Here is a 21554-nt window from a genome sequence, read left to right on the forward strand (position 1 = left end):
CATCAATATTTTTTTTTTTTAATTCCAGTTAAGTTTTTAATATTATTGACTCTTATTAGAATTATAGATTATAGATAGATGTAGATGTAGATGTAGATGTAGATGTAGAGATAAAAATATGAGGATTATAAATTTGTGTAATTTTTCAAAAAGGAAAGTTTAATAATGCAATAATATTACTAATTAATTGGTTTTAATTAATTTCCATTTTCCATTTGGTTAGCAAATAAGTTTTACTTATATATAAGGTTAGGGTTCAACTTTTTAGAAAGAATGAGAATTATAAATTTATACAATTTTTAAAAAAAGAAAGTGTAATTATATAATATTACTAATTTTTAGTTAATTTCCATTCTAGATTTGCTTACCGACTAAGTTTTACTTGTATATATTAGGCTTACCAAGACCAAGAAAAAGCATCTCGCATTCTATTCGGTCAGCGATATTCCATAACGAAGGTGATTCTTACTAGCTTTGTCCTTGTTCCCTTTTAGGCAAAATATGTTAGTAATTTGATTAATTGTGGCATGCAGTGTGTATTTTATTGATTTTGTAGTGTTGATTATGGCGGCAATCAACGGAGATGTATTCGACATTGGCGCAAATGATGACTCCAAATCGGAATCGAAGACCTCTGTGCTGAGCCCGAAGCTTGCTGAGGAGAACCGGGAGATAGAGCGGAAGAAGGTGGGGTCGGAGAATACGGCTAGGAATGGTTGGGCAGAAGTTTATTCTCAGGTGTCACAGTTGAGTGCAGCATTGGAGTTGAGAACTAAAAGATTGAAACTTGAAGCTGTTGAGAGAGAAAAATTGAAAAAACTGGAGAGCAGTGAGAATGATGACATTCACAGGGCTGAAATGGAAGCAAAGGATCAGGAGAAGAGAGTTTTAACAAAGAAGAATGTCTCCCTTCAGCTGAAGGGTTTGGTTAAGTTGTTAGATGAGGCGATTGAGGATTCCAGTAAGTTGGGGGATAGGCTAGACAGGATGATAACAGAAGTGGTGGAACCAATGTTAGCAATACTCGCGCTCGCTAAGCGGTTGGGTTCCTAGGCAGTTACTATTGCTGCTGTTTTATCTGCGTCAGCTTTATTATCTTTTACTAGATTCATGTGTTATTTTTGATTCACTAGTAATAATCAGATATACTTTGGATGCTAAACTGCCCAGTTAGCATTTGAATCTTTTGTTTGTAGTTTGGGATTATCATACACCTCGATCTTTAAGGGTGTGATTCTAGTGAAAGTATGGATGAATTCTCATGGAGTGATCTCATGGTTTTTCCAATTCTTACAATATACTTTCATGTTTGATTGCTCAAGAGTTTTGGTCTTAATTGATATCTATACTTGGATGGCTATATAATATACAAATTCATGTTCATAATATACATAATTCATGTTCATAATGCACATAATTTATGTTCATTATATTGTGTTTATATATGTGTATATTTATTATGAACATGAATTCTGTGCATTATAAATATGAATTTTATGTCTTACGAATATGAATTCTGTTTATCGGACCACTGTGGACTTGGTTCACGATATAACGATAGATTGACGAGCAAGTTAGAATGAAGTTTTATTATTTCTTTTTTCATTATCCCAATGGGACAACCTTGTAAACTGGCTGGCTCAATTAGCCCAATTTTCTTATCCTATTCAATTTATTTTTTTTAAGTAAATAATCATTAAAAAAAGAACCCAAATTGCCCAAGTAGGACTAGTTTTATTTAATTTTTGAAATTTATTTATGTTTTAGAAGTCTTGTTTAATTATTTCTAAAAAAATAAATTTTTTATTTAGTTAAATTTTCAATTGTTATCCTAGTAGGGTTCGCATTAGGGTCTTTTCTCTTCCCCATAAATAGAGGAGTTTTGCATCCTTTCAGCATAATTTACCTTATTGAATAAAGGTGTAGCTTATTTTTAATTTATCTTAATATACCTAGCTTTTGTATTCTTCTTGATGCAGATTTGGTCTAGTGTATGAAAACTTTCTCGTATTCAATAAAGAAATGTTCAGAAGTGTGAATATCGAACTCTCAAACTCACAAGTCACAAATGGTCAAGCCAAACTAACCAACAACCATTCTTATTCTCAAACAATAACACTTTGACTTTTCCTCGAAAAAAAAAAACACTTTAGCTAGGAATACTAAATGAAAAGACATAGACAATAGGAGCCTCGCACTCAACTCAACAAGGGTGAAATAGAATCTTGAATCTCTCAAAAACTAAGAGCAATCTCAATAATTGTAGATTTTTTTGGTGTTTTTACTGGTCATGCAGGAGAGAAAAGCAAGTGAGAAGTGGAAAATAGGAGAAATAAAAAGAAACAATAAATTCTGACCAAAAAAAAAAAAAAAAACTAAATGCTGCAGGCATGCGCCTTCGGGACGCGTAGATTGCTGCACACGTGCAGCAATATGCGTAAGTTTTCCTCTTTTCCCTATAAATGGACCCCATTCACATACGATTTTGAAGGGAATGTGATTCTCTTCCCTTCCTTAGGTTATGTAAGATAATTTTGAAAATTTATAAATTTTACATTTTAATTCTAATTTTATATATATATATATATATATATATATATATATATATATATATATATATATATAATTATTTTTGTAATTATATATTTCTAATTTTTATTACGTTATGTTAGCATATAAAATAATTTTCTTTATCAAGTTCAAGATTTTAGTTTGTTTGTTTATTTTGGGAATAAATTAATATTTTAAAATTATGTAATTATATATGATTCCGTTATCTTATTTATTTATTTTAATTTTTAAATTTAATAAAATATATAAAAATATGTTAAGAATATTATAGTGTGTGTGTGTGTGTGTATATATATATATATATATATATATATATATATATATATATATATATATATATATATATATATATATATATATAATTTTTATATATTGTCAAGATATACGATTCTTGATTAAGTTACTGCAGAGCTTACGAAAGAATTTTACGTACTAAAAATTTCAAGTTACTCCCTTGGTGAATTTGTCATAAAAATAACTGAGAAATTTGATATCTTCTTCGATTTCAAAAGTTATGGTTTGGTTACCATTATGTTTAGTAATGGAAATCAGAAACTTTTGTGATGATGCGTTTTACATGCTTGAAGACAATGAACAAGTCTACGTTTTCTTGTTTGTACTGAGTCACTGGTTCCTTATACGAGACCCAGATTACTAACTAGTAATATAAAGATTATATTGAATTGCTTTTGGAATTGAACAACCTTGAAATAAAATGCTAGGAAGTTGAAAATAATGTTGCAAAAGTGGTTTCAATATAAGAAAGTGAATTTCCTACTTTACCCCTAAAATTTTAAATATTTTTTTCCGTCAGTTTTAATGGTCATAAACCAAATGTGCCACTTCACTCATAACTGAGGGACTAAAAAGGGATACGGTCATAACTAAGGGACTAAGTCGTTACTACCATTATAACTCAGGGACCAAACTCGCCATTTTATCATAGATTAATAGACTCACAACATGGACTATCAGAAAAATTTCAAAATTTATTAAAATCTAAAAATCAAAACGATATTGTTTCCATTTAGGGTCCACAATACTATATAGACACTAATCCGCGATATAAATTGCCTAACATGGAACTTTACATCTTCATCATGGGTTGACAATCATTAATTCATTATTGCATCGACCATGGTCCACACAATTATGTGGACCATAAATAAAAAGTATATTTTTAATATACTAATGGTACATTATTTATGTACATAAGGTAATTTTTTGAAAGTACATTTTTAATATACTAAGGGTAATTATTTTATATAATGTACCTTCGGTAAAAGAATAATGTACTTTTAATATATTAAAAATGTACCTGATATTTATAGTCCACGCAATTATATAGACCATGATCCACCCAATAATTTGCCGGATTATTCCCTTGCCGTTCCACTTCCGGTACGCCGTCGATGTGGTAAGTAGAATTTCTTAAATTTGAGAAAAAAAGAAAATTCTTTGTCAAAATTTGGTATTTTATTTTTTTATGAAATTTTTTTTCTTTGTTGAGTAGTAGTAGTATACTAATTTTTATTAATGTTTTACACGCATTGTGCGAATTGGATAATGTCTCGAAATGTTTATTTTTAAATAAGTACTTCAAAGTATATCAATGCAAGATTATATATGATATGTTCATGCATAAGTAATTGAATGTTAAATTTGTTTATTTAACTCAGTACTTTTAGTTTGAATTTTCTCTAAGTCTTTGTAATTCTCTTTTGAATAACATTGTCAGTCATCGGTACTTGTTCTCTTCCTTTTTATTGGCAGTGTGTCATATGCATGGTTGCAGTAGGCACTACGCGCTAGTCGGACGGTAGAGTAGCGCCTAGGCAGTCGTCTAGGCGGGGCCTAGGCGGCTAACTAAAAATAAGAAAAACAGTGGACATTTGTAGGTGCATATATGTCATATTATATATATATATATATATATATATATATATATATATATATATATATATATATATAATTATATAAATTAATAAATATAAATATATATGCCATATAAATTAGAAATGTTCAGAAGTGTGGATATCGAACTCTCAAACTCACAAATAGGGGTGTAAATGAGTCGAGCAGCTCACGAGCGGTTTGCGAGCCGCTCGGTCAAAGCTTGGCTCGAGCTCGGTCAAAATCGAGCTTGAACCGAACTCGAGTCGGGCAGGTTAATTCGGTCAAAATCGAGCTTGAAAAACAAATTAGTAAGATCGAGTCGGGCAGGTTAACTCGGCTAACGTGACCGAAATGTACGAGTTAACTCCGCTGAATTCAGCCTAGTCGGCCGAGTTTGGCGCTAGGCGAGAGCCTAGGGGAGAAATTGCCACGGCCTAGGGGCGCCTTGCGCCTAGGCGCCGATTAATCGGTGCCTATGCGAGATTTTTACAACACTGGTCATATGTAATTGAGTTACTTCATCTTTAGTACTTATACTCTTATTTTTTATTAGAGTTAATACCATCTGAGGTCCTTCGAGTATAGTGGTTTTGCCACGTTTAGTCCTAAACTTTCAAATTGACCATTTGTGGTAGAGTAAATACCAGCCAAGGTCCCTCGAGTTTGGTGGTTTCACCACCTATAGTCCCTAACTTCCGTAATTACTATCCATGGTCCTCCGAGTTGCAAAATCCGACCGGCTGTCATCCTCCCGTTAATTTCTTCCGTCAAAGCTGTCAAAAATAAGGGTAAATATGTCATTTCCCATAAAATAAAACATTCAAAAAAAAAAAAACAAAGCAATGATCGGCATTCTACTTTCCAGATCGGAAGAGGAGTACCGTTTGTCGGTGAGCGACTGAGGCAGCGAAGCAGGCAGCCGGCGACGAACTCGGAGGCGGTGGACAGTGGAGTTCATCGGCGACGTCACGAGGAGCTTGGAGCCGGTTCTATTGCGACGAGACCACTGCGAGAAGATGAGATTACGCTGGGAGGAGGCCACTCCGGCAAGCTTCCGAGCAAGGTAGCAAGAATTTCACGCAGTTGGAGATCACCACACAAATTATCTAGGTTTCGATTGGGCGCCCTTGAGGCAGATGTCCAGGTAGCATTTGGAGCAGTAATTCTGCGTCGCCGGGCTTTCGAAAAAGCTGCAATTGTTGGCGCACAGGTGGTGGCCTTCGGGCAATTGGTATTTCTGCTCCTCCGCCATGCTCAGACCTTGAGAAATCCATAGGTCTTTTCCAAAACTAAAATCCATGGAGGAGACAGTGATGAACGAAATCTAAAAACATTCTATTTGGAGGGTTGGATCATATTATGGTGGTTGAAAATGAGTTTCTTCGAGATGCGGATGAGGACGAAGTGTTTCAGGCGAGTAACAACCCTATTTCAATTTCATCCTACTTGAATCCGTATTTCAATTTCAATTTTAATTTCATCGTCTTCCACCCACAAATTATCCTTCATCCGTATTTCAATTCCATCCTTCCCTGCTTCATCCTTCACCACAAAAATTATCGTTCTTTGGCTTGAATCTGTATTTCAATTTCATCCTGCTTGAATCGTATTTCAATTTCAATTTCATCATTCACCGCACAAAGTTTTGTTTTTAATTTCTTAGTGATTGATCAGTTGCCGGATTGTATGTATGTAGGTACTTTAGCTACTTCTGCAGATCTACTCTCATCATCTCGGCCTCACTTTATTGATCATCGATCTGTTTACTAGTAGCTGGGGTTTGTTTCAATGGTGGAAGAGTTAGAGGATCAGTTGCCAGAGGCAACAATAATCAAGAAGGGTCAGATGTAGTTTGATGGAGGCAATGGAGGCGGCTGAGTATAAAGCTCAAGAATGTTCGCAAGGAGGAGGATCATGAAGGAGAATAAGAGGAGTATATGCCAAATGACCTTTCAAACCCCATTTTTGACGGCTTAAACGGCATAAACTAACGGAAGGATGGCAGCTGGTCAGATTTTGCAATTCGGATGACCATGGATGGTAATTACGGAAGTTAGGGACCATAGGTGATGAAACCACCAAACTTGAGGGACCTTGGCTGGTATTTACTCATTTGTGGTACTTCGACTTTCAAATTTAACCATCCCTGGTCGAAGTTAACCACTCTGGTCCTTCAACTATTAAATTTTAACCAACCATGATCCTCCCAAGAGGACCACGACTGGTTAAATTTCGGAACTTGAAGGACCATGGATGGTTAACTTGGACCATGAATGGTTAAATTTGAAAGTCGAAGGATCACAGATGGTCAATTTGAAAGTTAGGACTAAACGTGGCAAAACCACTATACTCAGAGGACCTCAGATGGTATTAACTCTTTTTTATTGGTAGTGTATCATGTGTAATTGAATTACTGGTGGTAACAATGAGATTATGGTATAGAAAGCCCTAGAATCTTAATTGTACTATCATCAATTCTTAATCTTGCAAATGTCTGTTGATATTTAGTAGTGATTTTTTCTTACATGTTTCATGTGTTATAAGATGTGTGCCGTGGATTCTCATGTTGATATTTGACAATGGTACTTTTTTTTTTTTGAAAAGAAGACAATGATACTTTAATTGTATTGAAATAAAACTATAATATATAATATATATAAAATTAAGGGAAAATGGCACTTTTTCCCCATGACTTATATACTTATAGCACTTTTTCCCTAATAATTCAAGTGGCTATTTTCCCCCCTTAAATGTTAAATGGACATATTTACCCTTAAAACAAATATTTCATTTATTTTTCTTCCCCAACAAATTATGACAACGATTCGGTTCAAACTGAGCAGACACTATAGCAACTAAACCGAAATATTCCAATTATAATTTAGAATCAAAACTTGATATTTAGAGTTTATTAAAAATCGCGAACCGGAACGGCCGGTTCAAGTTCCAAACTGAAAAAAATAAAATACATTTATTGTTGAATTTAGACTATTTTAAAAATAAAAATAAAATGTTAAAATAAAGACGATTCAAAATCACAAACCGGATCCGGAACCGCAGGTTCACGGTTCAGAATCCAGTTTTTTTTTTTTTTTTTTTTTTTTTTTTTTTGATTCATAATTTTAATAAATTGAAATCTAAATATTGGGTTCTGGATCTGAATCATAACTGGAAACTTTCAATTTTTTTTTTTTTTTTTTTTGATTCATAATTTTAATAAATTGAAATCTAAATATTGGGTTCTGGATCTGAATCATAACTGGAAACTTTCAATTCGATTGTTATAGTGTCCGATTCAGTTCGAACCGAGCCGTGGTCATCCCTACTTATAAACAATAATTTGTTGGAGAAGAAAAATAAATAAAATGTTTACTTTAAGGGTAAGAATGTCAATTTAATATATTAGGGGAGGAAATCGCCACTTTTAAAATAATTGAGGGGGCTAATGTGCTTACATAAACAACTCAGGGGGAAAAATCGCTATAAGTATATAACTCAGAAGGAAAAAGTGTCATTTTCCCTAAAATTAAACTCATTCAAACAGAATTAATTAGACGAATGAGTGCCATTTCTTTTCATTAAAACAAAAAGCATGTTTTAGACAATAGCCCACCGTAAAATTTGCCATAATGGATATGTAATTAATGTCCTTTTTTTCTTTATTATTTAAATCCCGCATATCAAGTGTGCACAAAATGTGGCACTAACCCCCAAATTGGTCGTTATGTCAATTCCCAAACAAAAAAAAAAGAGAGTAACTTAACACAAAAACCTTATCCCAAAACTTAAAAGTACAAGATGAAACAAGCTTTAATGATACTAAGTATACGCAAGAAGCAAGATATAAGCACAAACTAATACGGAGTATGATAAAGCTCTGAAATGTAAAGCATCCAAGCTTTAAAACCCAGATTATAAGGCCCAAAATAAAGTCGTAAATTAAATGCAAAAATATAATTGCATAAAATTAAACACGCCTGTTCTGAATCAAGGAGCCTGAGACGGGTTAGAAGGTGGAGCTGGAGGGAGGCGAGCACGGATTCCATCAAGTTTCACTTCAAGTTCGGCAACTTTCACTTCAAGTCCAGTAACCCGACTATCAAGAGACCCAAGCCGACTGTTAATACACCCAATCGATGCCTGCAGACTCCCGAATTGCACAAGGGCATGCTCCTCGAAAGAGGATATTTGATTTCGGAACTCGTCCCTCCAGGGCGGTCTCGAGCTGGGCCTGGCAGTGTCATCATCTGTGTGTGTAGCAGCATCCTCATCGTTTGCCGGGTCTGCAACTGGACTATCAAGAGACGCAAGCCACCCGTAAATAAACCCAATCGTTGTCTGCAGACTCCTGGAATCCGCAAGGACTTGCTCCTCGAAAGACGACATATTCTTTCGGAGCTCGTCCATCCTAGACGGTCCTGGGCTGGGCTCCGCAATGTCATTATTTGCATGTGTAGCATCCTCGTCGTCCCCCTGAGGTGCCCGGGCTGTTTCCCTTTGAGCAACATCTTGCACTGAGATGGGATCGGTACATCCATGCTGCCCCATCCACTCCAGTAGCTGTGCGTAGATTCCATCAAGTCTCACTTCAAATTCTGCAGCCCGACTCTCAAAAGCCCCGAGCTCACTGTCAAAAGACGCAACCGATGTCTCTAAACTCCCGAGTTGTGCAAGGATTCGCTCCATGAAAGACTGTAGCTGCGCTCGGAACTCGTCCCTCCTGGGTGGCTGAATGGCTGAGCTCCGGGTTCTTGGTTTCGTATCTACAAAGGGCAAGGCACCTTTTACAACTTAGAAAGTTTACCGCTGCTAAAGTTAAGTGAAAAAAATAAAAACTTTATGCATCTTCAGTATCACTTGTGGAAGCACGAGTATCAATGTAGAGTTCAGAGTCCATACTGTCAATGATCCTCCGTCTGTTCAAAATATCACACGACACGTCAAAAAGAGTAAAATTTCAGTGGGCAAAAAGAGAATCTGCAATCCGTTATCAAAGACAGAATATACCTTTCAAGAACAAATTTGCCTTCTTTATACTTTTGGCTACTTTCGCATGCAGATTCCTGTCTCAGGAAAACACATAATGCAACCTGTTATTAGCTAAATAATCCAAGGAATAAGAAGCAGCAAACAAGCTCGTGTTGAGTATGCACAACGAGAGAGAGAGAGAGAGAGAGAGAGAGAGAGAGGGGGGGTTGTACATATTTCCAACCAACAATTTGCCCACAACAGCAACAAAATATATCTGATACTGTATGCATTCCCGAGATCATTGGCCTCTCCTCAAGAGGTCCAAAAGTGATGTTCACTCTGAGTAGCAACAGACAAAAAAAAAAAATGTTAACGAGCTTTATTGAAGGGAGCATCATAATTACGTAGGGGAGTTTTTAATCGCATCCCGTGGTTAAACATGTAGGAAAATTCCAAAACATAATACCATGCATAATAAGGAGCAACATTTGATTGAAGTAGTATTTTGCAAAGCACCTAGCAAATTAGTCAGCGAGTAAAAATCGACTTTGCAAATGGAGTCATGTTTTCCACACTCCGAAATTGATTAAAGGAATCCTTGGTCACATTTTGAAAATGCAGATTTAAGGCAAGATTGTTCAATAGTGAAAGACTTAGTCCATGAACAATATGAGGCAGTTATAACATTGTGTTACTCACACATTATTGAATAGGTGGGCCTTTCTTCTCCAGCAATCAAGAGCCTGTCATGATAAGAAAGCAATTATCAGCTTACGATATAGCAAATGTTCGTCCAAAAAAGAACTTTTAAAAAAAAAAAAAACAACATTTAGGTAGGAAAGCTCTAATTGCAACATTAACATTCAGTATTAGCTGATTAGGAATGAAAAGACACGAATTTGGTGGGGTAATATGAAGGCATGCATCCAAAGTATATTACCTCTTCTGCAAATCTTTAATAGAGATAAACAAAGTGGGTTGCATAACATAACGAACGAAGAACAATCAGCAGAATTACAGATTCCATACTCCCCGAAATCAAGAAGTTCACTGGGTGATTTCTACTAATGCTTTTCGAGCATCAACATTTGCATTTAAGAACCAATTTATTTATATACCATGAATTGTAATTACAAATCCCATATGCTTTTCTGATTCCAATTTTGCAGCCAAGGATCAAATTTCAATTCACCAAAAATTGCAATTACACTTCCAAGAATGCTTTTCAAACACCAATATTGGCAACCAAGAACCAATTTATAAACTTATAATATACTTCCAAGAACAAACATTTATACATTGAAGATTATAATTATACAGAAATTTCCAAAGGGAAACTGGGATAACCCTAGAAAACATAAAACTTCACTGATACCCACTGCACATTCATTTCACATGCATAATTTAGAAGCCGTTCAGGACATGTAACAGCTCATTCCAATTCCATAAGCTGAACATTTCCAATAAAAACGCTAGAATGTCTATGTTTGAAGAAACATTAATAAAAATAAATAAATAAATAATAAAGATACTAATAACAGAAGCGGTCCATAAAAAATGAGGGAAAAATGATACCTTGGAAATAAGATCATCTACAAGGGCCAATTGGGTTTTACAAGATTTGCAGGTGTATGTCCTGCCTTCAAGATCCACCAGAAATAATCTTCCCATCTCACTGTCTCTCTCTTTCTCTCTTTTCCTCTCCTCAATTTGCACACCAAAAACCCTTCTCCTGGTTAAAAGTATCGATTAGAAAGAACAGAGCAGAACAGAAAATAAAATACAGGGAATTTTGGTCAGTTCCATAACAGTGTTGGGAAAAGTGTGTGAGAAAATGGATCTTCAAAAGGCTATCTTCCCTTGAAAATCAACACGGGCTCGAGACTGATATAAGGCCCATAAGCCCATCACTAGCAATTTTACTATGGACCATGGTCTATGTAGCAATATGGTCTATGAAGTAAGTATCATTCTAATTAAATTTTTTTTTTGGCATGGAAATTTAAGGCTACTCCATTCCCACCCTTGACCTTTGGTTAAGGATGGATGAGTCCCTTCCACTCAACCACACCCTCCAAGTTATTCTAATTAAACTTTAGTTTCATTTGATAATATTGCTCTGTTTTTCAGTTTTATTTTTCAACACTAGTTTCATTATAGCAATACCAAAGTATCATTTTAATTATACTACAGTTTCATTTGACACTACATTATTACATGAGCTTTATTTTGTAATTTTATTTTTCCCACACACTAGTTTAATTATAGTAATATTAAAGTACTATTTTAATTGCACTCTAGGTTCATTTGACAATATATGATCTTTGTATGACTCTGAATTTTAGTTTCATTTTTCATACACACTAGTTTCATTATAACAACACTAAAGTATCATTTTAATTATACTACAATTTCATTTGGCAATATATGTTGTTGAATAAGCTCTGTTTTTTAGTTTCATTTTTCACACACACTAGTTTCATTATAACAATACTGGAGTATCATTTTAATTTTACTACACTTTCATTCGACGATCATGGTCCAACTAGCACTGTATAACAAATGACTATTCCTATGCATGCACAGACTTAGCTCACTGGTTCAGTAGACAATATTTGAGAGAAGAAATAACTATTCTCCTAAATTTATTCGCAAATTATATCACGGATGGTGTATCCTAATTTAAAACGGTGTCATTTTAAATTGACCTTCAACTGACATATCATGTTTAATAATAATATATATATATTTTTTTGAAAACTAAAGCATATTATTTTATATTATATTCATAATATTTGTTCTATATGTTTATAAATCTTAACTTTAATATACATAAACACTAAATTGCATGTATATCGTATGAATTTTCATTTATTTTATAATATTTTTATAAGGTTGCTTCTGATCTATATGTTTATAGAAACAAAGATTTATGTATAAATAAGTAATACATTAAATGCACATAATGTTTAATATAACATTCATCGCGTAATATATATGTTAATAGTATTTTCTTTAATATGATTTTTTCTGTGCGACAGATGCCCTCCGCCGAGAGCACTATCTAATCCTGAGAGTTGGGTTGCTATGGGCGTCAGCCCATAGCAGGTCTTCCATGCCATCCGGGACATTGTCTAAATCCTAATCTACATATATACTAAACTATATGTATATCATATTTATTTCCATCACTCTGTAGTAGGTTCATAATATTTCTTATAGATTTAATAAAATCAAAGCTTAAAGTACACAAACTAACATTACACTAAAGCTTAAAGTACACAAACTAACATTACACTAAATATGACTGTACCTATAGATTTATTATTATTTTTTTACATGCATATATATATATATATATATATATATATATATATATATATATATATATAGAAGAGCGCTCATATGCGGCGGGGTCTTACGGTGCGGCGGTGCGGTCAAATTCCAGAATACACCAACAGTGTTAACAATATGCACCAACAGTGTAATAAAAACACACCCCAATGAAATGTAATAAAACATCACAAAATACACCACAGACTCAAAAAAACACACCATATAACTCACCACCCCCAATGGTGTATTTCCGGACAGTGTATGGTGTTTTTACTCACACCTAATGGTGTGTGTTTGGTGATGCAGGGCTCTGTTTACTCTGTTTTGTGTGGTGTATTTCCTAACGTTGATGGTGCATATTTGGTGAACTATTGGTGTTGCCGCACCGTAAGAAATAACCGCACCGTAAGACACTGCCGCACCTGAACCCGCCTCTATATATATATATATATATATATATATATATATATATATATATATATATATATATATATATATATATATATATATATATATATATATATATATATATATATATATATATATATATATATATATACTAGTTTTTCTACGCGCTTTGCGCGAATAAGATAATGCCCAATACTTATTTTTAAATAAGTATTTCAAAGTATATCAATGCAATATTATATAGAAGATGTTCATGCATAGGTAAATAAATGTTGAATTTATTTATTTAAATCGGTAATTTAAAGTATATAAATGCAAGATAATATATGAGAGATTGATTATATATAACTGTCACAAAAATAAATGTTTACAACTTTGTAATAACGTTAATCTAAGTACTAAGTCTAAAAGCGATAGTCTAAATAAATACTATTTTTGGTTTAAATTTTTCTAATTCTCTTTTAGGTAGCATTGTTATTGTTTTCATCTTCAGTACATGTTTTTTTTTTTTTTTTAATTTGTTATTGGTAGTGTGTCATGTGCAATTGGTTTATTAGTAGTATCATAGAGGGATTCATCATGTAATGAGATTATGGTGTATGAAGTTTTAGATTTGTCTTGTTGTGTATATGACTGAGATCTTAGTTGTGTTGTGAACTCTTTATCTTACAATCACATGTTGATATTTGGTAGTGGTAGTTTTCACCTACATGTTTCATGTGTTGTGAGACATCTAATTTTAAATTAATTAAATGCATATATATATATATATATATATATATATATATATATATATATATATATATATATATATATATATATATATATATATATATTATTTTTTGTTGTAGCTACTAATTTATTTTTTAATTTAAGTAATAAGAGAAATAAAGTGGGAAAATTATGATGTGGAATCGTGTCCACCTTGCAAGGTGGACACGGTTCCAAAACTGTTCATAATTATGAATATATAGTTCAAAAATTATGAACATATAGTTCCATAATTATGAATATAGAGTTGTGAACATAATTATGAACATATAGTTCTGTAATTATGAATATAGAGATTCAATAATTGTGAATATGAATTTAAAAAATTATGAATATATAGCTTTATAATTATGAACATATAGTTCAGTAATTATGAACATAGAGTCCTGTAATTGTGATAGAGTTCAATAATTATGAATATGAAGTTCAAAAATTATGAATATATAGCTTTATAATTATGAACATATAGTTCAGTAATTATGAACATAAAACTGTGTCCACATTGCAAGGTGGACATAGTTCCACAGCATAACGATTGAATAAAGTGGCGTACATACTTTTCATTCACAATAATGAAATCATTGATTTTTTTTTTTTAATTTCCAATCGTTGTTGAGACAAATTGTTTTGAGAGTTTGTCAATGACAATTGCTGTCAATAGATGATGATAATAAATAATTCAAAATATAAGGTTACAATAGATATTATTATAATAATATAGTAAAAATTATCTTACAAATTTCTTTAGAAGTTTTCATGCATTGATAAAAGCATAATTGAAAAAAGAAAAAAAACTGTACTTATATTTATTATTTTTTTAATGAAAGAAAATCAAATGATTATCAAAGTTCCTGATTTATAATCATTGAATGCTATGTATTTAGTCGGGCTAATTATTTGACCAAGGTTTATGTTAAATTTTATATTTTATTTTTTAATACATTTTAACATATTCCTAGTATATGCTTAACAATTATGCTAACTCTAATTGGAATGAGATTCGAACCTAAGACCTTTCTTATAGAAATTAATGAGTAGGTTAAGAATACTAAATAATTAACGGAATATTCCGTTAATAAAGTTAATACTAACGGAATGTAAGGTTATTTAAGGAAAGAAAATAATATAATAAAGGGTAAATAAGGAAAATCATTAAAAATACTAAAATCAAAATACTATAAACCATTCAATTTAAGAAACAAGTAGTACCGATATTTTTTTTATTCCAGTTAAGGGCCTAACATTATTGGCTCTTATTAGAATTGTATATATATATATATATATATATATATATATATATATATATATATATGTGAATGCCTTAAGCGCATGTTATTACATGCACACTGATCCATGATATAACTATTGAAATTTATCTCTTAAAATTTCATTTTCTTCAGAAATTTAATTAAGCAACGCCACCATAAATTTTAAAAAGGCTAATTAGTAATAAAATACAAAAAAAAAAAAAAAAGTAAAGTCATAAGAGAATGATAATTTAAGAATTTTTTTTTTTTTAAATTGACTTAATCAACTCTACCACAAATTAAAAAAAAATTAATAATAAAATACAAAAACTAATACCACATAAGAAAATGAAATTTTAAGAGAAAATATATCATAAATTCATAATTAGATTGAGTATTTGGAGAAAATTTCAATTTTGGTCTACTGATTATTGGAGTTGTTTTAATTGCAACACTTGACTTTTAAAAATGTTAATTTAGTGCCTTGACTATGCAATTTCTATCAATTTTGGTCACGCCGGCTAAATTGTCGGCCAAATCCCACCGGAAAAATTTAAAAGTTCAAATAATGAGAGTGTTTTAGTCATTTTACTCATCTTCTTTCCGATGAACTTCCCTCAATTTCCGGCGAGATTCCTTCCATCAATAATCAATAAGCTTGTCCCAGAGATTGAGCTTTGATCATTTGATCTCCTCCATGTTCTTCAACGTACATCTCTTTTATGCACCTCTTATAGCAGATCGAGTAGTAATCTTAGACCTTGATCATCCCACCATCTCCATTAATGCCATTTTCTCGCGTTTCTTTCAGCAATTTCTCTGTTGTTTTCTTGGTTGATTCACGGAATGGAAAACCCTGTTGCTCTTGTACACTTTGTCTTCACGTTTTTCCAATTCTGTCAGCTTTCTTGGAGACGATGATGATACTCGAACATCATGGTTTCGATAGTTGTCGGTGGCGGCGAACCAGGTGAAGTCGATGTACAACTCCGGGGTTGTCTTTGAACAGAGCCGAGATTTGTTTGTCCACTCGGAGGATGTCTCTGTGGGCTTCGAAGTCGGTAACCGCTCGGAGAAACGAGGTGTAAACTCCATCGTCTTTGGAAATTTTCCGAACTTTGTTCACGAATTCGACGGCCTCGTTTAGAACTTGCTTTCGTCTCTTCAACGATAACTGGGGCGTGGTGGGAACGGGGAGCGGCAGCTTGTGATTCTCCAGCAAGAACTTTTTGAATCCGGCGATCGTCACGGCGGCCACGTAGAAGCTCGGAGACCTTGGAAACGAGAGCGGCGGGTTCTGTGTTTCCATCCCTAAAACCCTTCAATGCTTCTGAAATAGATTTGAAATTTGGGAAGTTTTGCTTCAATGTTCTGACAAATGCCAGTGCTTCTCCTTCTTCACGATAATCCATGTTTAGTTATTTGTGATGAAATAAAAGGAACAAGCATAGAAACACTGGCTAGTGGCTACATATATATATAACCATCGGAGAAGAAGGAATCTCGCCGGAAATGGAGGGAAGTTGAAGAAAGAAGATAAGTATAATGACTAAAATACCCTCATTATATGAACTATTAAATTTTTCCGGTGGGATTTGGCCGGCGTGACCAAAATTGATAGAAATTGCATAGTCAAGGTACTAAATTAACATTTTTGAAAGTCAAGTGTTACAATTAAAACAACTCCAATAGTCAGTAGACCAAAATTGAAATTTTCTCGAGTATTTGTATTGGGCTGAACTTATATGGGGTCGATCCTTTAGCATTAATTTTAAATTTAGTCATTTTTTTGAACCAAAAATTTAGTCATTAGCTATTGTAACATTATCATATTTAGTTATATTTTTAAAATTTGTCTCATTATATATTTGATTTTTATTGGTTTGTTATAATTAGTTATCCATTTAAATTTTTAAAGAGAACTAATGTTTAATCTATCATTTAATTAACAGAAAATTGTAATTTATGTCTCTCACAAATATGTCAATTTTCAATGTCATCCTGAATTATTAATGGTGTAAATGTTGCCCATCAATTATCAATGCCATCCTGAATTATTAATATTGTAAATATTGCCCATCAATTTTCAAAACATGACAATGGTGTAAATGTGACAACAATGTTTATCCTTCTTCTTATTTCGGGAGGGACAATATATGTCACGTTTTGAAAATTGAGAATCAACATTTACACCATTAATAGTTTAGGAGTGACATTGATAATTAACATATTTGTGAATGAAATAAATTATTATTTTCCCTTTTAAGCATAGATTACAATTTTCCTTTTAATTAAAAAGAGGATCGATTATAAAGGAAGAGGATACCTACATATACAAGCTTTTAACTACTACATCAAATGTCACCATAATCACTTCCACCGAAGCTCAAGTCCACCCGAGTTCCCAATTTATTACTATAATTTCTAATTAATCTATAATTACAAGTTTAAACAATAGTCTAAAAAATTCCACTCTCCAATTTATAACTGTAATTTCTAATCCATAATTACAAGTTTAAACTAGAATTGATAGGGCTTCCAGTAAAGGAAACCCTTCCAAAAATTCTCTAAGGCTTAAGCAAAACTCAAGCCAAAGAGGGGGTTTGGAAATAGTTTTCAACCAGCAATAGACGCGCCTCGGTTATAACCTCACTAGCTGCATCATTGCCCCAAGCGCAAAGATGCTTTTTATGATCTCTTGGCTTTGCATTTTATAGAAGTAGTATACCGTCACCGTTCCATTACGCAGTCGATGTGGGAAAACAACAACAGCTTGATACACATCACTACAATGGAGCAATGATATCAGTTATTTTCCATCTGTTAAAGATAGGTGGAGTGAGTGCAATTAGGAGGATAGTTGATTGATGAGGAGTGCATCTGTTTTATTCGTCATGGGAATATGGGATGACGAATTTGGACTAGTCTAAATTATATAAATTATCATGCATGGTGCAATCAAACACTTCAGACCAATCAAATGATATTGCAGCCTAGTTATAGATCTTGAACAAAATACTTTGGGTTAGTTAACAAGTAATACCATCGGAGCACTTCTCTAGCTATCTCGCCAATTGCACTAGACCTTACATTGCCTTTTCAGTAAACAAGTTAACTCGATTTACTGCTGCTCCAACCAGAAGACATTAGAATGGCGTGAAACATATCCTCAGATACCTTCAAGGTACAAAGGATCTTGGGCTTCTATTTGAAAGAAACCAAGACACCACATAACGCTAGATCCCAGACCGGATATCTATTCCTTTATGTAGGTATTGCTATTTCATGGAAATCCGTTAAATAGACGCTATTAGCTACCTCCTCTAATCACTCAGAAATCATTGCTTTATATGAGACCTCATTTGAGTGTGTATGCTTGGGGTCATTAATACATAATACAAAGATCGTGTGGAATAATAAGTATTGGCCATAACCCCGGCCACTATCTTGTATGAGGATAACGTAGCATGTGTTGCACATATGAGTAGTTGATATGTTTAAGGGGACCTTACAAAGCATATTGCACTCAAATTCTTTTATCCACACGAACTCCAGAAGAGAGGTGAAATACAGTTTCAGAAGGTTCGATCTATTGACAATCTAGCATATTTGTTCACTAAGTCTCTACCTACATCCATATTTGAAAAGTACGTTCATAAAAATAGGGATGCGTAGGTTAGGGAGATTATTGTCTTCAGGGGGAGCAACAATATCTAAGTATGATTGATTTATTGGTCCTAATGATCAAATATTTCAAACTCTCAAGATCTAAGATTGTACTATTTTTCCTTTAATTGAGTTTTTTCGCACAAGATTTTATCAGTGTAAGGTTTTTAATGAGGCAATCGAAATAACACATGCATTATCCCTATATCATGTACTCTTTTCTCGATTAGGTTTTTCCTACAGGGTTTTTCTAGCGAGTTTTTAATGAGGCATGATTATGGTAAAATAATGTATCCAAGGGGGAGTGTTATAAATAAATACTCCCTCTGTCTGATTTTATCTGTCATACTTACTATTCATTGGTCAAACCAACTCTTTCTTCTTTATTTATTTTCGTTAGTATTTTTTTTTTACTTATTTTTAAATTTGATTTGTTGTGTTGAATAGTACATTTAGTGTAGTTTCTAAATATATAAATTTTATATACTAATATTAAACTTAATATTATGAAAAATTGGATTAAAATTACTTCAGTCAAGCCTCGATTAGTACAAAACTGCACATACGCGACCATTGTAAAAGACATTACGAGCTCATTAACCCAACCAGACACATAAAATAGGACGAAGGGAGTAATAAATATAGACATTATTGATATTGTAACGGACGTAGCGGTCCGTCAATTAAGCATGTCATTGTTGTATCTGTTATATTTGTATTATATATAAAGTGACATGTATTGTATTAAAATGTTGGTTGTATTATATATAAAGTGACATGTATTGTATTAAAATGTTGGCTAATGAAAATCCTGGTTACCTACATACACTATTGTCCATCATCTATTTTACAAAATTCATTGGTTATGAACTAACAGTTAATGGGCATAACCAACTACAACATACTCTCCAATTTATTACTCTAATTTCTAATCTATAACTACATGTTTAAACTAAAATTGATAGGCTTCCAGCAAAGGAAACCCTTTCAAAAATTCTCTAAGGCTTAAGTGAAACTCAAGCCAAAGAGGGGGTTTGGAAATAGTTTTCAACCAGAAATAGACGCGCCTCGGTGATAGGATTCTTTGATCTTCCCACACAGGGACGGAGGGACAGGGGGGCAGGGGGGCGGCTGCCCCCCCTCACCCCACCCCCACCCCAACCCCATATATAGTATTTGTATGTATATATGTATATATAGTACATTTTTTAATATTAGTATAAAAAAGCTATAAAATGTTAATAAGAAGTGAGTTAGAGTAGGTGGTAGAGTACATCTTTGGTAATAATGAGGTTAAGGGTTCTAATCTTAGCATCAACATATTTTTACAATTCTTTTTTAATAGCTTTTTTAATATTACACACACACTCTCTGTAATTTATAATGTGTTTTCTATTCAAATTATTTTATTAATTATGTTTCATATTTTGATATGAATATTTTTATAAAGTTTCGATATGTTTTATTTTTTGTTCATATCCAACAATATTTACAATTATATTTCTTAGGTAGTTTATTTATTTATTTTTAAATTATGTCTTTTGTTTTAATGTTTCGCCTTTTCTGGAAAAAATTTCTGAATCCGTCTGTACTGTTTCGCCCCCCCTCAACCAAATTTATGGCTCCGTCCCTGTTCCCACACCTTTTTTTTTTCTTTCTTTCTGATCTTTCTCTCTACCTTAATCTCCCTTGTGATAGGATTCTTTGATCTTTGTTCTATTATGCAGTAGTGTTTCATGTTGTTATTACCCTGTTGTGATGTTTTCATCATGCATGTTGTTATTGCTCTGGGAAACTGAATGAATGTGTTGATATGAGTATGTGTTGTTTTGTTTTCCTTCACTCTTGAGTCCTCCTGCCCAGAAAGGTGGTGAATGGTGATCATATGTCACTGCCATCATTTAATAGCAGCTTTTGTTCATGGTTTTCTCCTTAAATTTTCATTTGGTTTGACTTTCATTCTTCATCTTCTTTGTCTCACTTCCATTGTTTTTAATTTATTATTATTTGAATGGAGAAGGGCTGAAGGGCCGACTGGAAGAAAGAAGCAATGAAGAGATTGATTTATCTGGCTTTTGTCTCTCCTGTCTCCACAGATTGGTGAATATGTGTTATATAGCATTTCCAAGTGTAATTATTTCAGGGGATTAGAGATTTGGAATGAAAAGGGCTGAGATAGATTTATGATTTTATAGCTTCTTTGACAATTTTCCACCCAATTTTATAAGGATGGACCATTTTGGATAATTTTACATAGTCAGAGGACTAATTTGAGTAAGGAAACATGTGAAATTACATCATTGTCCTCAATACACACGGAGACTTAAAGGTGTTTGAAACGGAGGACTAAATTGAGAAAAGTTTACAAAGTTAAAGAACTTAATTGAGTAAGAATGGTAGTCGAGGACCAAATTAGTAATTTCGCAATAGTTAAGGGACCATTTTGATAATTAACTCTTTTATTAATAAGAAAATGGATTAAAGTTCAAGGTCTCTGGGCTTATATTACATGAAAAAGAGATGAACTCTGATCTAAATCTGAAATGCCAAAAGTTCCTTACAAAAGTGTAATCTTATATATATAGGCTACAAATCAAAATCCTAAAGGAAGTGCTATAAAAGAGAGTTAACACCCAATACCACATTTTGCCAAAAGTACCTCACAAAGTGTAAGGGATGCCCTTATAT

General features: G+C 33.0%; 1 protein-coding gene across 3 annotated transcripts; it reads right to left on the reverse strand.

The window, feature by feature from the left end:
• Positions 1–8311: 8311 nt before the first annotated feature.
• LOC109150633 lies at positions 8312–11267 on the reverse strand. 3 transcript variants are annotated; one of them, XM_019298612.1, is made up of 6 exons: positions 11014–11267; positions 10138–10181; positions 9669–9777; positions 9475–9530; positions 9367–9383; positions 8312–9248 (listed from the first exon to the last, which is right to left on the reverse strand). In XM_019298612.1, exons 1-6 carry the CDS (start codon positions 11107–11109, stop codon positions 8455–8457), a joined length of 1116 nt encoding a protein of 371 aa, XP_019154157.1. In that variant the 5' UTR covers positions 11110–11267; the 3' UTR covers positions 8312–8454. The 3 variants fall into 3 exon arrangements, with proteins under 3 accessions (XP_019154157.1, XP_019154156.1, XP_019154158.1); XM_019298611.1 differs by having other exon boundaries at positions 8312–9230; positions 9325–9383; XM_019298613.1 differs by having other exon boundaries at positions 8312–9230; positions 11014–11265.
• Between the last annotated feature and the right edge of the window lie 10287 nt (positions 11268–21554).

The sequence above is a fragment of the Ipomoea nil genome, unplaced genomic scaffold (genome assembly GCF_001879475.1).
Source record: "Ipomoea nil cultivar Tokyo-kokei standard unplaced genomic scaffold, Asagao_1.1 scaffold2279, whole genome shotgun sequence".
NCBI classification, from domain to species: Eukaryota; Viridiplantae; Streptophyta; class Magnoliopsida; order Solanales; family Convolvulaceae; genus Ipomoea; species Ipomoea nil.